At 36.6% G+C, this 12949-nt stretch overlaps 1 protein-coding gene across 1 annotated transcript; it reads left to right on the plus strand.

Annotated features, from left to right (window-relative positions):
* Nucleotides 1-8511: 8511 nt before the first annotated feature.
* Nucleotides 8512-12632, plus strand: GDF5 (growth differentiation factor 5). The gene is made up of 2 exons (XM_063300063.1): nucleotides 8512-9400; nucleotides 10577-12632. Exons 1-2 carry the CDS (start codon nucleotides 8707-8709, stop codon nucleotides 11437-11439), a joined length of 1557 nt encoding a protein of 518 aa, XP_063156133.1. The 5' UTR covers nucleotides 8512-8706; the 3' UTR covers nucleotides 11440-12632.
* Nucleotides 12633-12949: the final 317 nt, after the last annotated feature.

Consider the following 12949-nt stretch of genomic DNA (forward strand, 5'->3'; position numbering starts at 1 on the left):
AGGTAGACTTCAGCAATTCATGGAGTGAGAATTGCCAGATGTACAAGCTGGGTTTACAAAAGGCAGAGGAACTAGGGACCAAATTGCCAATATCCACTGGATAATGGAAAAAGCCAGGGAGTTTCAGAAAAACATCTATTTCTGTTTTATTGACTATTCCAAAGCCTTCTACTGTGTGGACCATAACAAATTGTGGCAAGTTCTTAGTGGTATGGGGATACCAAGTCATCTTGTATGCCTCCTGAAGAATCTGTATAATGACCAAGTAGCAACAGTAAGAACAGACCACGGAATAACGGACTGGTTTAAGATTGGGAAAGGAGTACGGCAGGGCTGTATCCTCTCACCCTACCTATTCAACTTGTATGCAGAACACATCATGCGACATGCTGGGCTTGAGGAATCCAAGGCTGGAGTTAAAATTGCTGGAAGAAACATTAACCATCTCAGATATGTAGATGATACCACTTTGATGGCTGAAAGCGAAGAGGAACTGAGGAGCCTTATGATGAAAGTGAAAGAAGAAAGTGCAAAACCTGGCTTGCAGCTAAACCTCAAAAAAACCAAGATTATGGCAACCAGCTTGATTGATAACTGGCAAATAGAGGGAGAAAACATAGAAGCAGTGAAAGACTTTGTATTTCTAGGTGCAAAGATTACTGTAGATGCTGACTGCAATCAGGAAATCAGAAGTCGTTTAATCCTTGGGAGAAGAGCAATGACCAATCTCGATAAAATAGTCAAGAGCAGAGACATCACACTTACAACAAAGGTCCGTATTGTTAAAGCAATGATATTCCCAGTAGTAACATATGGCTGCGAGAGCTGGACCATAAGGAAGGCTGAGAGAAGGAAGATCGATGCTTTTGAACTGTGGTGTTGGAGGAAAATTCTGAGAGTGCCTTGGACTGCAAGAAGATCAAACCAGTCCATCCTCCAGGAAATAAAGCTAGACTGCTCGCTTGAGGGAATGATATTAAAGGCAAAACTGAAATACTTTGGCCACATAATGAGAAGACGGGACACCCTGGAGAAGATGCTGATGCTAGGGAGCGTGGAGGGCAAAAGGAAGAGGGCCGACCAAGGGCAAGATGGATGGATGATATTCTAGAGGTGACGGACTTGTCCCTGGGGGAGCTGGGGGTGTTGGCGACCAACAGGAAGCTCTGGCATGGGCTGGTCCATGAAGTCACGAAGAGTCGGAAGCGACTGAACAAATAAACAACACAAAAGAGATCAAGGAAAACTCCATCTCACTGAACTAATTAAAAGGTTTCAAATATTTTGATTTCAAATGATGAAAGGCTTTTAATAAATAGAATTCTTCTCTATTGCTACGAGAACTCACAACTATCTACTCCTAAAGTAGAAATGGCTCCAGGCTCTGCATCCTACAGTCTTTGTACCAAGGTCTACCTCCAAAATCTATTCTAGAATTTCTTGCAGGAGAGTGTCTGCAAATCATAATAATGACATCTTCCCTCTCAAAACCAACAACATGTTTTACAAATTTCACCTTGTGTAACATCTATACATTTACTAGCACTTCAGATAAAACATGGAAGTAGGCAATAAATATATATGTCAGCTTTCTTAACAGTGTTTTTATACCTTCTTTGGGACTTTTATCTTTCTTTGGGAATATTCTATTGCCTGCAGCGAAATGTCTCTATACCATAACAGCTATACACCATACAAATCAGTTCCAAGTTCAGAACTCCAGATATGAGAAGCTATCATGAACCATCAATTAAAGAGAGACTGAAGCTGCAGTCACAGGGTTGCTGTTGTGGGGAAAATAGGAGGAGGAAGGAGTATTAGGTATGTTCGCCGCCTTGAGTAATTTATAAAAATAATAAAGGTGGGATAAAAAATTAAATAAACACATTTTAAAAAAATTATTGATTTTATACCATCAAGTCATTTTTGATTCCTAGTGCCCACATAAATAGATTTTCTCCATGATGATCTGTCCCTAACCTGGTCTTTCAGATCTTCCAGCTGTGCCCTCAGCCAGCTTTCATGCCTGAGGCAGGACTAGAACTCACAGTCTCCCAGTGTGCTATGTGAATCCAATCCATTAAGTTTTGTTTAATAAATAAACAGTGACTTAGCATAATATGTAAACCTTGTGTTGGTATCTTAAACTCTGACCATGCAGATTCCATGATCTACATCATCAACTTGTCTGAAAGCTCCGGTTTACTGGCACCCAGTCTAGAATGCTTCTGGATCCTTGATGCATCCATAGTATTCTTCAGGAACAAAAAGAGAAAGGTGGATGAGGTGGTCTCTAGAATACAATTTTTGCTTGTTTTCAAAATTGAGAGGTGTTTTGAAGCAGTTGTTTGAAAAATAAAATACAAAATGTTTAGCCATTATTTAGTGAAATTGCAAATTGAGAAGTATTGCAGTCGATCACCTTGTATTTAATTGTATCAGAATCATATTATAAATATCACTCTCTGCTTCTGTATTTGACACTCTAAGATTTCAGATAACCCAGGCCTGAATTTCTATAGTTGGAAAGAACTTTAAAAGGATTTTTTAAATTAAATATAGTTCTAAATGAGTGGAATACAATTACTGCTCTCCAGTTCGACACCAGTAGGTCCCAACTAGCTCTAAGAATCTGCTTTCCTCTGTACTATCCAGGCAACTGCTGTCCTCCTTTAAAAAAAAAAAACCCCTCTCACTTGAGACTCACATTGTAGACTATCTTCCTTTAATAAGTAAGTAAATAAATAAAATCCATTTTCTTGTATATTATTTCTGCTGTCCTGGAGATTCTTCGTTTTATTTTTATTTTTTTTACTTGTAACAATAGGGAAGAAGTTAGCATTGATTTCTGAAGGAAAATCACATGGAACTGACCATGAAAAAATCTGATCAATGTTAATTTTGGCCTGAAAATATACAAAATTGTTTTATGTGCTTCTGTTCTAGCTAAAGCTCTACTGGATGCGCTCATGCGTGTGATTCTGTGAACTAGTTGCAGCTTGTTTCTATAACATTCTGGCCCCGATGCTCTCCAAGTTTCCAAGCCTTGGATTTTTGCACTCAACCACTTGCTTCTTCAGATTCCTAGGCTTTTGCTTGCATTAAGACATTAATGCTATTGATTTAAAAGGTCAAGAAGCTGGAGATCTTGGATTCTGCTTCACAGTTATTGGAAATGTCATTTATTAGACATTGCCAGCTACAACATCTGGTTTCTATTATTTAAAGGGACAGAAATTCTTGGTAACCTTTTTGTGAATGCCAAAGAAGCCCACGGCATCCGTGCCGCTAAGAGGCCCCTTTTTTCCTCAGGTCTTGTAAATCTCACAAAGGCCTTTGGTATCCAAACCCCTCAGGGGCCTCTGCTCAAGAGCATATTTCAGAACATCTGTTGGCAGCTTTCCGATTCCTTGGTCACAAAGTGCTGCCTCTCACAAGTTAAGATGAGGTTCTACAAAGGCTGCCTCAAACTGACTCTGCTCTTTTTTTGTAGGGAGCAGGTGCTTACAAGAGTCTGAATTTTCTGCAAGGGTCCTTTTAATTTTTTTCACAGAAGAGGAAGTATAGTACTTGATGTTGTACGAACTATCCTTTCAAGCAGATTGTGATCTGTACTTTTGAGGTGGCTTGTGCCAGGGGTAAGCAAGCATTTTGGGGCCAGTGGACACATTTGGAATTTTGGGAGTGTGTCACAGGCACCCTTAAACAGCTATTGGGGAAAATATTTTCTTATCTGCTGCTTTTATGGGTGTGACCAGGGTTAAAAACACCCATAAAGAAGGAAAACTGCGGGGTTGTTCCCTTTAATCCCCCAAGATGCGTTTTTCTGGGCAGTGGACACATTTCCAAACGAAGCACTGGGCGGCAGCCACCTTCTGTTTTTATTTTCTAAAAATGCTTGGAAAAGGGTTCTGGGGTACAGCCATTTTGCTTTGGGCATGCCAGTTTCCCATATTAAAACAATCATAAACAAGTGGAACAGGGAAGCTGGCAAACACTTGCTGGCTTGAGTTATGTCATGTGATGTCACAGGTTAGCAAATGGATTTTATCTCTGAAGCTCCAGCTGTATCTGAGCTTTGAAAAGCAATGATACATAGAGAAAAGCATTTTTAGAACTCCCTCTGGAGCAATACTGCAAACTAAATACATTCCCTGCATATATCTGCAAAGGGTCTTCATTCTGAAACACACAGTTTGTTCTTCACTAGTCTGTTTACTCTAGTAAAACTTAAGCACTGCCTTAGCTAAGATTATGCCACGATATTCTATACAGCAAGACATTATTTAAAGCTTGCAGTCATTTTACAGCACCTTAGCGTGCTGTGGTATAATTTTGGCATACATCTAGGCAACCTGTTAATTTCAGATTTTTATTTTATATGGCATATGAATAATTGTCATGGACATGGAGAGCTTCTGCCTGTGTTGCTAATGAGCAGAAGGTTGTAGTATATTATCTCTGAATGAAGGTAGTAAGAAATCTATTCCCAAACAATGGAAGGGGCGGAATAGGCCTTCTTGCTCTGGGAAAAAACTTGCTGCTATAAATAGCTAATAAAAAGTTGGAGATCTAGACCCAAACCAAGGATGAGAAACATGGTCTGGAAAACTTGGGATGTGGCAAGGAGAGATAACATGGTTTCAAATTGCTCAGCTACGTGGAAGAAAAACTTAGAAGGCACCTACCAGTGATAACATAACAAAGTAAGAATTCATTTTGCAATCATCATCTATTCTGTCAAGTGCAAAACCGGGAATTGCTAGAACCAGTTGACCTAAATTAACAATCTGGTGATATCTGTAGTAACAGCTATGAAATATTTATGAGAAAACCCACTATTTGAAAGGATCTCTAGAGTATATGTAAGAGACCACTAGGTAATATTATTTCTGGAAGTAAAATTGCAATACTGTTCCAGAAAAAAATTGAAATGTAAAAATAAGCATGTTGATATTCTTTTTGCCCTCTGCAATATTTTTGTCACACAAGTCAGTCAATCACATCTGATTGGATGGAATGACTGGTAGAATTTTAGTTTAAGTTGCTTCCCATTCTAAATGGTATTTTTTAGACATACCAGTTCTACGTACCGGTTGTACCTAAACCATATACATAGATGCAATGATACATATTTAAATTAGCAGCAGTGGAAAACAAGAAAAATCAGTGTGGGTGGTACTGTCCAAAAAGAGCTTTTGATTCCATACTCCCAGCTGAATGTTTCAGTACTAAAGGGGGAACGAGTGACTGAGCAAGCAGCTCAGTAACTAATGCTGGTGGAAAATGTAACAATGCCTAAAAATGGTAACTTTTCAGTTGCAATTAGAGTGAAATAGCTCATACTTCAAGACTGCCTTCCATTGGAAAGATTCTTCAAAAATTGAGAAATCATTAAAAACTATTTTATATTAAAATATGCTGTTTAAAGTAGTCCTTTTCTAGCAGTATATGAGTATGTTAAGACACTCTTAAGATAAATTTTCTGGACCTTTATTTTATTTTTATTTTATTAATAAAATTCCTGTACAAAAGACTTTTCTGTGTAAGGAGTACAGGGGTAAGTGAATACCAATTCTATACGTATGAAATTTGACATCCATGACTAATCCAGATTTATTGTAGCATTTTTAAATAATACATCCCATGCTTTCTTTAAGGTGTTATACATGACCCCACCTATTCTGACTCACAACAAAACTGGGAGGTAGGTTAGATTGGCAAAGAATTACTAACTCAGAATCACCCAGTGAACTTTGCGACAGAGCAGGGATTTGTATCTGGCATTCCCAATACAGCGTATTAATTCATTAACATAGAAATATGGCATATACAGTGAAGCAACAGTAACTAAACACTAATCTTAGTACTAGGATAGACAACTGGCTCTGCACTGGCATTTTCTTTAAGCTTCTTCTCATCCCTGCACCATCTGTTGCATCTCCCAGTTTCCACTTGGAATGTTTCTTGTTTGGCAAGTAACCTCTTACTTGCTATTTTTTTAGCAAAATTTGTCACTTAGTTGTCTGACTGATTTCTCCTGGGAACAGTGTTGCATAAAAGAGGCATTCGCTCTCTCTACTCTTTGCCATTATGTTCCTTGTTTTGGGAATAGGAGATTACCCTAGGGGTTGAAAAAGTCCTTACGCCTTGACTGAAAAAAAAAAGTAAATTAATTTATTATGAAAATAAGGTAAATATGCTCAATACTTCTTCTTTGAAGATGGTCCCACATTTTTCTTTTTAATTTACAGTATTTGGCACATAGACTTCTCTCCTGGGAAATGCTTTGTCTAAAATTGGGATAATGCTTTGGGCCCTGCTTCAGGCTTTTCTTTCTGCTTTGCTAAACTGCTGAAACACACAGTGATTTAATTTTGGAAATCTTGCTCAATTTTTAAACTGCTGAATCAGCACAAAAACTGTACAGCCCATTAGTGGTTTGAGGGCTGAGATTTCTGTTTGTACAATGGTGATCATGCTGCTTGCTTATGCTATTAAAGTATTGCTAGTATGAAAATTAATACTTGTCATACAATGTTTAAACATTTCTGGTCAGACTCATGAGCAATTAGTTGCAGAAATAACACCCCCATCTGCTTTTATTTTTCAGAAAATACTTGAGGAGTCACTGATATTGTCTTTCTAGGAATAAGACAATTTTATGAAGGAGACCGGAAAAATACTCTAACTGCTTTGGATTACTAATTAGTATGTGTGCCAATATTATGATATATATCCAGGAACAGAGATGCTTGGCACTAATGATAGTGACGGTATTAATGATCATAATAGCTTTGGGGAAGGGGGAATATAGTAGAAGAAAATGATTAACCCCCCTCCACAGTCTAATTTTCCAATCAAGAAAATCAAGAGCCAGTTTGTTGTAGTGGTTAAGGTACCAGGCTAGAAACCGGGAGACTGTGAGTTCTAGTCCTACCTTAGGCACAAAGCCAGCTGGGTGACTTTGGGCCAGTCACTTTCTCTCAGCCCTAGGAATGAGGCAATGGCAAACCACTTCTGAAAAACCTTGCCAAGAAAACTGCAGGGACTTGTCCAGGCAGTCACACAATTGAACAGATAAAAAAAGAGTCTAATTTTCCAAAACCCTCCCCCCATCTTTATGTAATAAGGGAAAGGACAGTGAGAAATCTAGTCATGTATCATTTGTATCATCATACTTGCCTCTTGAAAAAAGAATTATATCAGCCTTTCTCCAAGCTCTGTTAGACTACAATTGCTATTAACATTTGGTTCAAACCAGTTTGTAGGCACCTTATTAGGAATTATGTCAATCCAGAGCCAGTGAAATTAGATCAGTGTTAAAACAAAAAGTGCATTTAGTCAATATATAGGAAGATACAAATGCTGCAAACTTATCCACGTCTATATATGCATCTCCCCATATCTATTTCATCATGCCAGTAGTCATGTAACAGGATCCCTCAAGAGGTCCAGTTTTCTCACCACATATTTGATTAAGCATCCAAGATGCTCTTTTTCAGGCAAAAGATAATTAATGACTCATGTGAAGTTTGCATATTTCCACACTCTAAAAAAAGTCTAAGATGACTCATTATCAGAATTACAGAAGCATGAATGAGTAAAGGGTTTTATTAAAAAAAACCTTTGTCCTGAAAAACTGACCAGAATTTAGTTTTAGAATGTGATGACTGAGGTTCTTTGGTGCTTTGACTTCCTAGGGCTCCAAGTTCCTGCAGGGGACACTGCTGCTTTAAGATTGGATAGTCTGGAACTTTGTAAAGGGAAATATTTAAATAATGAAGCTAAAATGCAATATAAGAAAGTATTTTCTTCTCAGGCATCAAATGTGATTGTTCATAATTTCTTATTTTCTTTGTCAGTATTTCACAATGTTTTTAAAATCCTTTTTAAGCAATAGCTTTGCTATAACTTTTGTTTTTCATTCTTTCACTCAACTGACAGAGTGCTGCTAATAAATCAGAGATTCTATGTTTAGAACTGTATACAATGCATACATAATTAAAGCATACTATAAATATATTTCCACTTGCTTTTGTTAAAGGTTTTCTGTTTATCTTAGGTGATGTTGTTTGGTTCTAAATGAAGAGTTCATTTAAGGCTAAAATATGGAACATGTTACCACTTTTAGTTGCATATTCTATAGACTTTTGGTCCGACTGAGTTGTTTTACATAAAGCAGAGTATGACTCATTCTAATGGAAAGGGCAAAGAAGACTTTTTAAAAGAAATATATCACACTTAAATTAGTTTAGACAGCATGACATCAGAGAGTAATTAAATAGGTTTTTGTTGGAATTCCGCTTCCAATTCCTGAGTTCAGGTTTGTAAAAGATTTCTAAGCACCTGCAGGTTTCTGTGTGTGAAATATTTTCACTGGAAAGGATTCAAAACTTTTTAAAAAACCTTGTAACACAGAGGCAGCATTACGCCATTCTTCCTTCTTGGAAAAAAAAAATCCTCTCAGATTTAAACAAGAGTCCTTCAAGTTTTTAGTCATTTTTAAGGAAGAAAGGGGGTTGGTAAACTTTCTCTTTTCAGGAACAAGCTGCTGGTTGAAATCAGAAGACAGCAAATTGAATAAATTAGCATTTCCACTATGGGACTGGATACAAATATTACACAGATTGATTTAAAGTGCTTTACATTGAAAATAAAGCTCTTTTTGCTTATCTTGCCTTGTAATCTATTTCATGGTTTTTTATGCCAAACTCAAGGAACCTTTTTAATTTTTTTCTTTGGTGGCATTCAAAGGAAGACCAGAGGATGAAAATCCTGTACTTTCTTTCTATACTGCTTTGGCACTTTAGTTGGTTTTATCTGGTTTTCATTTCCTTAATCCTGAATCCTGCTGAAGCAAGTCAAGGTAACCAAGGGTTCAAATTAGGACTGTCTAAAGTAGATGGAAAAGAGAGGCATCCATTGCCAAGGACAGGTACTTTTAGAACGGGAAGCCATGAATATAATGCTGGCAATTTCAAGTCTAGGACAAGAAGTAATATTGCTCAAGCTGGAGCTCTCTTGGCAAAGACTGACGATTCAAAGAAGACTCTGTCTAAAGCAGGGAGTACAGACAAACATGTAGGACGTACTTCAAATAAACAGCCAGGAATAAGGACGGTGACTCCAAAGGCTCAGAATTTTGGCCCTAAAGCCCCATTGAAAAAATCTGGCACAGGGACTTCAGATAGTTCCTACAAAACCAAAACAATTAAAGAACCTATTATCCAAAGGGAATCTAAAGAGGCATTCAGACATCCTGCTGTCACACCACATGAATATATGCTTGCCTTATACCGAGCTCTTTCTGATGTCGAATGGAAAGGTATCAATGGAAGTATGAAACTGGAGATGGGACTTGCCAATACAATTACAAGCTTCATAGACAAGGGACAAGGTAAGAAAATGTATCCATCTATTTACAGAAAGACACAAAACTTGATCACAGGTGTTTACATCCTAACAGATATTTTAAGAGCATTTCTAGTGTCAGATTTTGATATTTGTATTAAGATAAATATTAATTTTCAAAATGCATTGTGACGTGTTTTTCTTTTCTGCATAAAATGTTGCCATCACCTTATAACACAATACTGCATACCTGATAGAATAAGAGCTGATTAATCTGTTCCTGTTGTCTATTTCTATTTCAGAAAAAAATAGACTAGGGAAAAGGAACTGTTTAGAGTATTTATTTGTTGTTAGAATGAAACTAATTCAGATATAGTTTTAATTCAGATTTGATATTATAAAATAAGAGATTTAATATTTCTGTAATAAAAAGACTGCAAGATCAAAGGAGGTTGTCCACATTCTTCTTTAGATCCTCATAGGCCTCACAGCAATCTATGAATTTTGGTTAAATCCCATGTTGGTGACTGATTATTTTTTTCCCCACAAACACTCCTGAAATGAGTAGTGTGTACAGCTTAGGACTGTAACTCACTGATCATTTTTTGCAATATAATGCAGAAACTTTTAGAGGTGTATGTATGTATGTGTGTATGTGTGTGTGTGTGTGTGTGTGTGTGTGTGTGTATATATAACTGTAAATCCATTCTGAGGAGAAACAGCTTTGTCTGAATGAAGTTCTGTTGGACTCCAATATGTATCATTACTCATTAAGCTTAAAAAGTTCTGGTCTTCCTGGCAAACGTCTTTGAAGGCAACCAATTATTAAGATACCATATATCATCCATAAGCATATGCCCTGTGCTTTTCTGTCTTAAAATATGTCCAGCACATGGCCACTGTATGTTTACATTCTTTCCATCATATTACATTACTACAAGAAAAATAACATCATAGGCACAAAGTTTTAATCTGAAGTTCAGGCTCAAATATTTTACTGGAATTTACGTTCCACTAATTAGATTACATGTACTGTCTAAAAGTATTCTCTGAAATGTTAAAGTGTTACTCTAATACATCTCCATGTGATATGAACTCTTAACAATTCCATAAAGCCATTTTATTAATCCCAAACTAATTATGCACATGTGTTAGGAGAAATTGAAAAGTACTACACATTTCTGTTCAGAAATATTTGAATCTCTCTGTTTTTTCTCTTTAGATGATCAAGCTCCAGTTAAAAAGCAAAAATACATTTTTGATATCAGTGCTTTAGAGAAAGATGGTTTACTAGGGGCAGAATTGCGGATTTTAAGGAACAAAACTGATATCTGGAAGCCTCATTCTCCTGAGAAAACCTGTCAAGTGAAGCTATTCAGTTGCTCTACAAACAGGCAAGCATCCATTCTCTTGGAGTCTCGAACAGTCAACATGTTAGACAGAGCAAAATGGGAAGTGTTTGACATTTGGAAATCGTTTAGGAACTTTAAAAACTTTGCTAACTTGTGTTTTGAACTGGAGGCTTTTGAAAGGGGGAGGCCTGTTGATTTAAGGATTGTGGGATTTAATAGAACAGGGAGGCAAGTCAATGAAAAGGCTCTTTTTTTAGTATTTGGTAGAACAAAGAAAAGAGACTTGTTCTTCAATGAAATAAAAGCCAGATCTGGCCAAGATGACAAAACTGTTTATGAATACCTATTCAGTCAAAGAAGAAAGAGAAGGGCTCCTCTAGCAACTCGACAGGGAAACAGGCCAAACAAGAATTTGAAGGCAAGGTGTAGCAAAAAACTACTCCATGTGAATTTTAAGGATATGGGTTGGGATGACTGGATAATAGCTCCTCTTGAATATGAAGCATATCATTGTGAAGGACTTTGTGAATTTCCTCTTCGGTCTCATCTCGAACCCACCAATCATGCTGTTATCCAAACATTAATGAACTCTATGGATCCAGAATCAACACCTCCCACTTGTTGTGTTCCAACAAGGCTGAGTCCTATTAGTATTTTGTTTATTGATTCTGCTAATAATGTAGTTTATAAACAATATGAAGATATGGTGGTAGAGTCATGTGGCTGTAGGTAGCAGCACAGTACAATGCTTTTCCAGTGGCTTAAAAAAAAAGACAAATACAGTATTCTGATTCTATAGATCAGCATAATAAAATCACCCAAAGTCATCTATGCTGACAATAGTGACAGTGGCATTTTAATGTTGGCAAGCCTGTTTATTACAATCTTACCAAGGATTCTATCAATGTATAACGTACAATTTTCAAAGCAGCAAATGTAGTAGCCTGGTGTCACATGGTTAAATTGTTCCTAGTCATACTAGTTATATCTCTACAATATTCCATGGGCCACATCTACAGATACTTGCTACTAGCAATATAGCAACACAAATATTTGTGGGATGTATGTCCTCAAACAGCTCATTACATTAAACCATAAGTCAAGTTGTTGCCATCAGTGTAGTAGTACTGTCACGCTGTACCTTGAACAAGTGAGTGGTTCAAGTATGTTTCCAAGTAGACAGAATAGCTTGACAAAATGAGCAGCGTGAAAAATAGGCTGCAGTGCCATTGCTTTTGCATCCTGTAATTTGTCATGTTTTAATATTATCTGTTACTGCCTAAGTCAGTGCTGGCCCAATACATTTTGCTGCCTGATACACAGTATTGAATAATGATTCCACACCTTAGAAGGTTTGCTGCATCATTTAGACTTCAGTTTTGCCTTGATTTATCTCCCCTGAAGCAGATTTCTTCACTTTGCTGCAAGGTAAGAGCCAGATCTGCTTCAGCCACCCAAATACACTTCAATGGCACGTACATTTTCACACGATGAACACTTTTGACTCAGTAAAGACATTGGCAAATAGGGCTCCAATGGACCTGTTTATTTTCTTCTGGCACAATGTTAAAGTTTCAATAAAAATAAACCATTTCACAGACTAATCTTCTAGATCCATTATTGTCCAATGTATTTATCTTTTATTTGCTTGGAAAAAAAACTATTTCTACAAAACATAATAATTAACAGTAACAAATAGTTTAAGAAACATTTCATATACTGTACTTAGAACTATATATTTGCAACAGTTATTCAACAGAATGCTGACTTGATTTTAAACTGTACACATTATATGTGGAATTGCAGAATTGCAAGGACATACTGTATGTTTATTTCAGTGTATATTATTTCTATTTTATCTTTTTTTAAAATGTTCAACTGTTTAAGGTTATGTTCAGTGTTTTGCTTATAAATCATGCTGCACTCAAATGCTTGTAATAAAATAACACCTTGAGCTGTAATAAATTATTGAGTGTTAAATATCTAGATGACATAGTTATTGTAAATATAATTTTATTAAAATCTGTGTTTTGAGTGTTCTGCTTAAAACTAAGGGAAGTTAACAATGCATAGTTTTGTTTGTGATTTGCTTGAATCTTCTCTGGAAAACTGCAGACTATCAAACACACAAACATATACCACATACCATGATTGGTACTTTTATTGGGAAATATTGTATAAGATGATATTTAAGGCAATCCTATATATTTATGCTCTGGACTTCAGTGCCATTGCTTTTTGAA

Source organism: Candoia aspera, chromosome 3 (assembly GCF_035149785.1).
Source record: "Candoia aspera isolate rCanAsp1 chromosome 3, rCanAsp1.hap2, whole genome shotgun sequence".
Taxonomy (NCBI): domain Eukaryota; kingdom Metazoa; phylum Chordata; class Lepidosauria; order Squamata; family Boidae; genus Candoia; species Candoia aspera.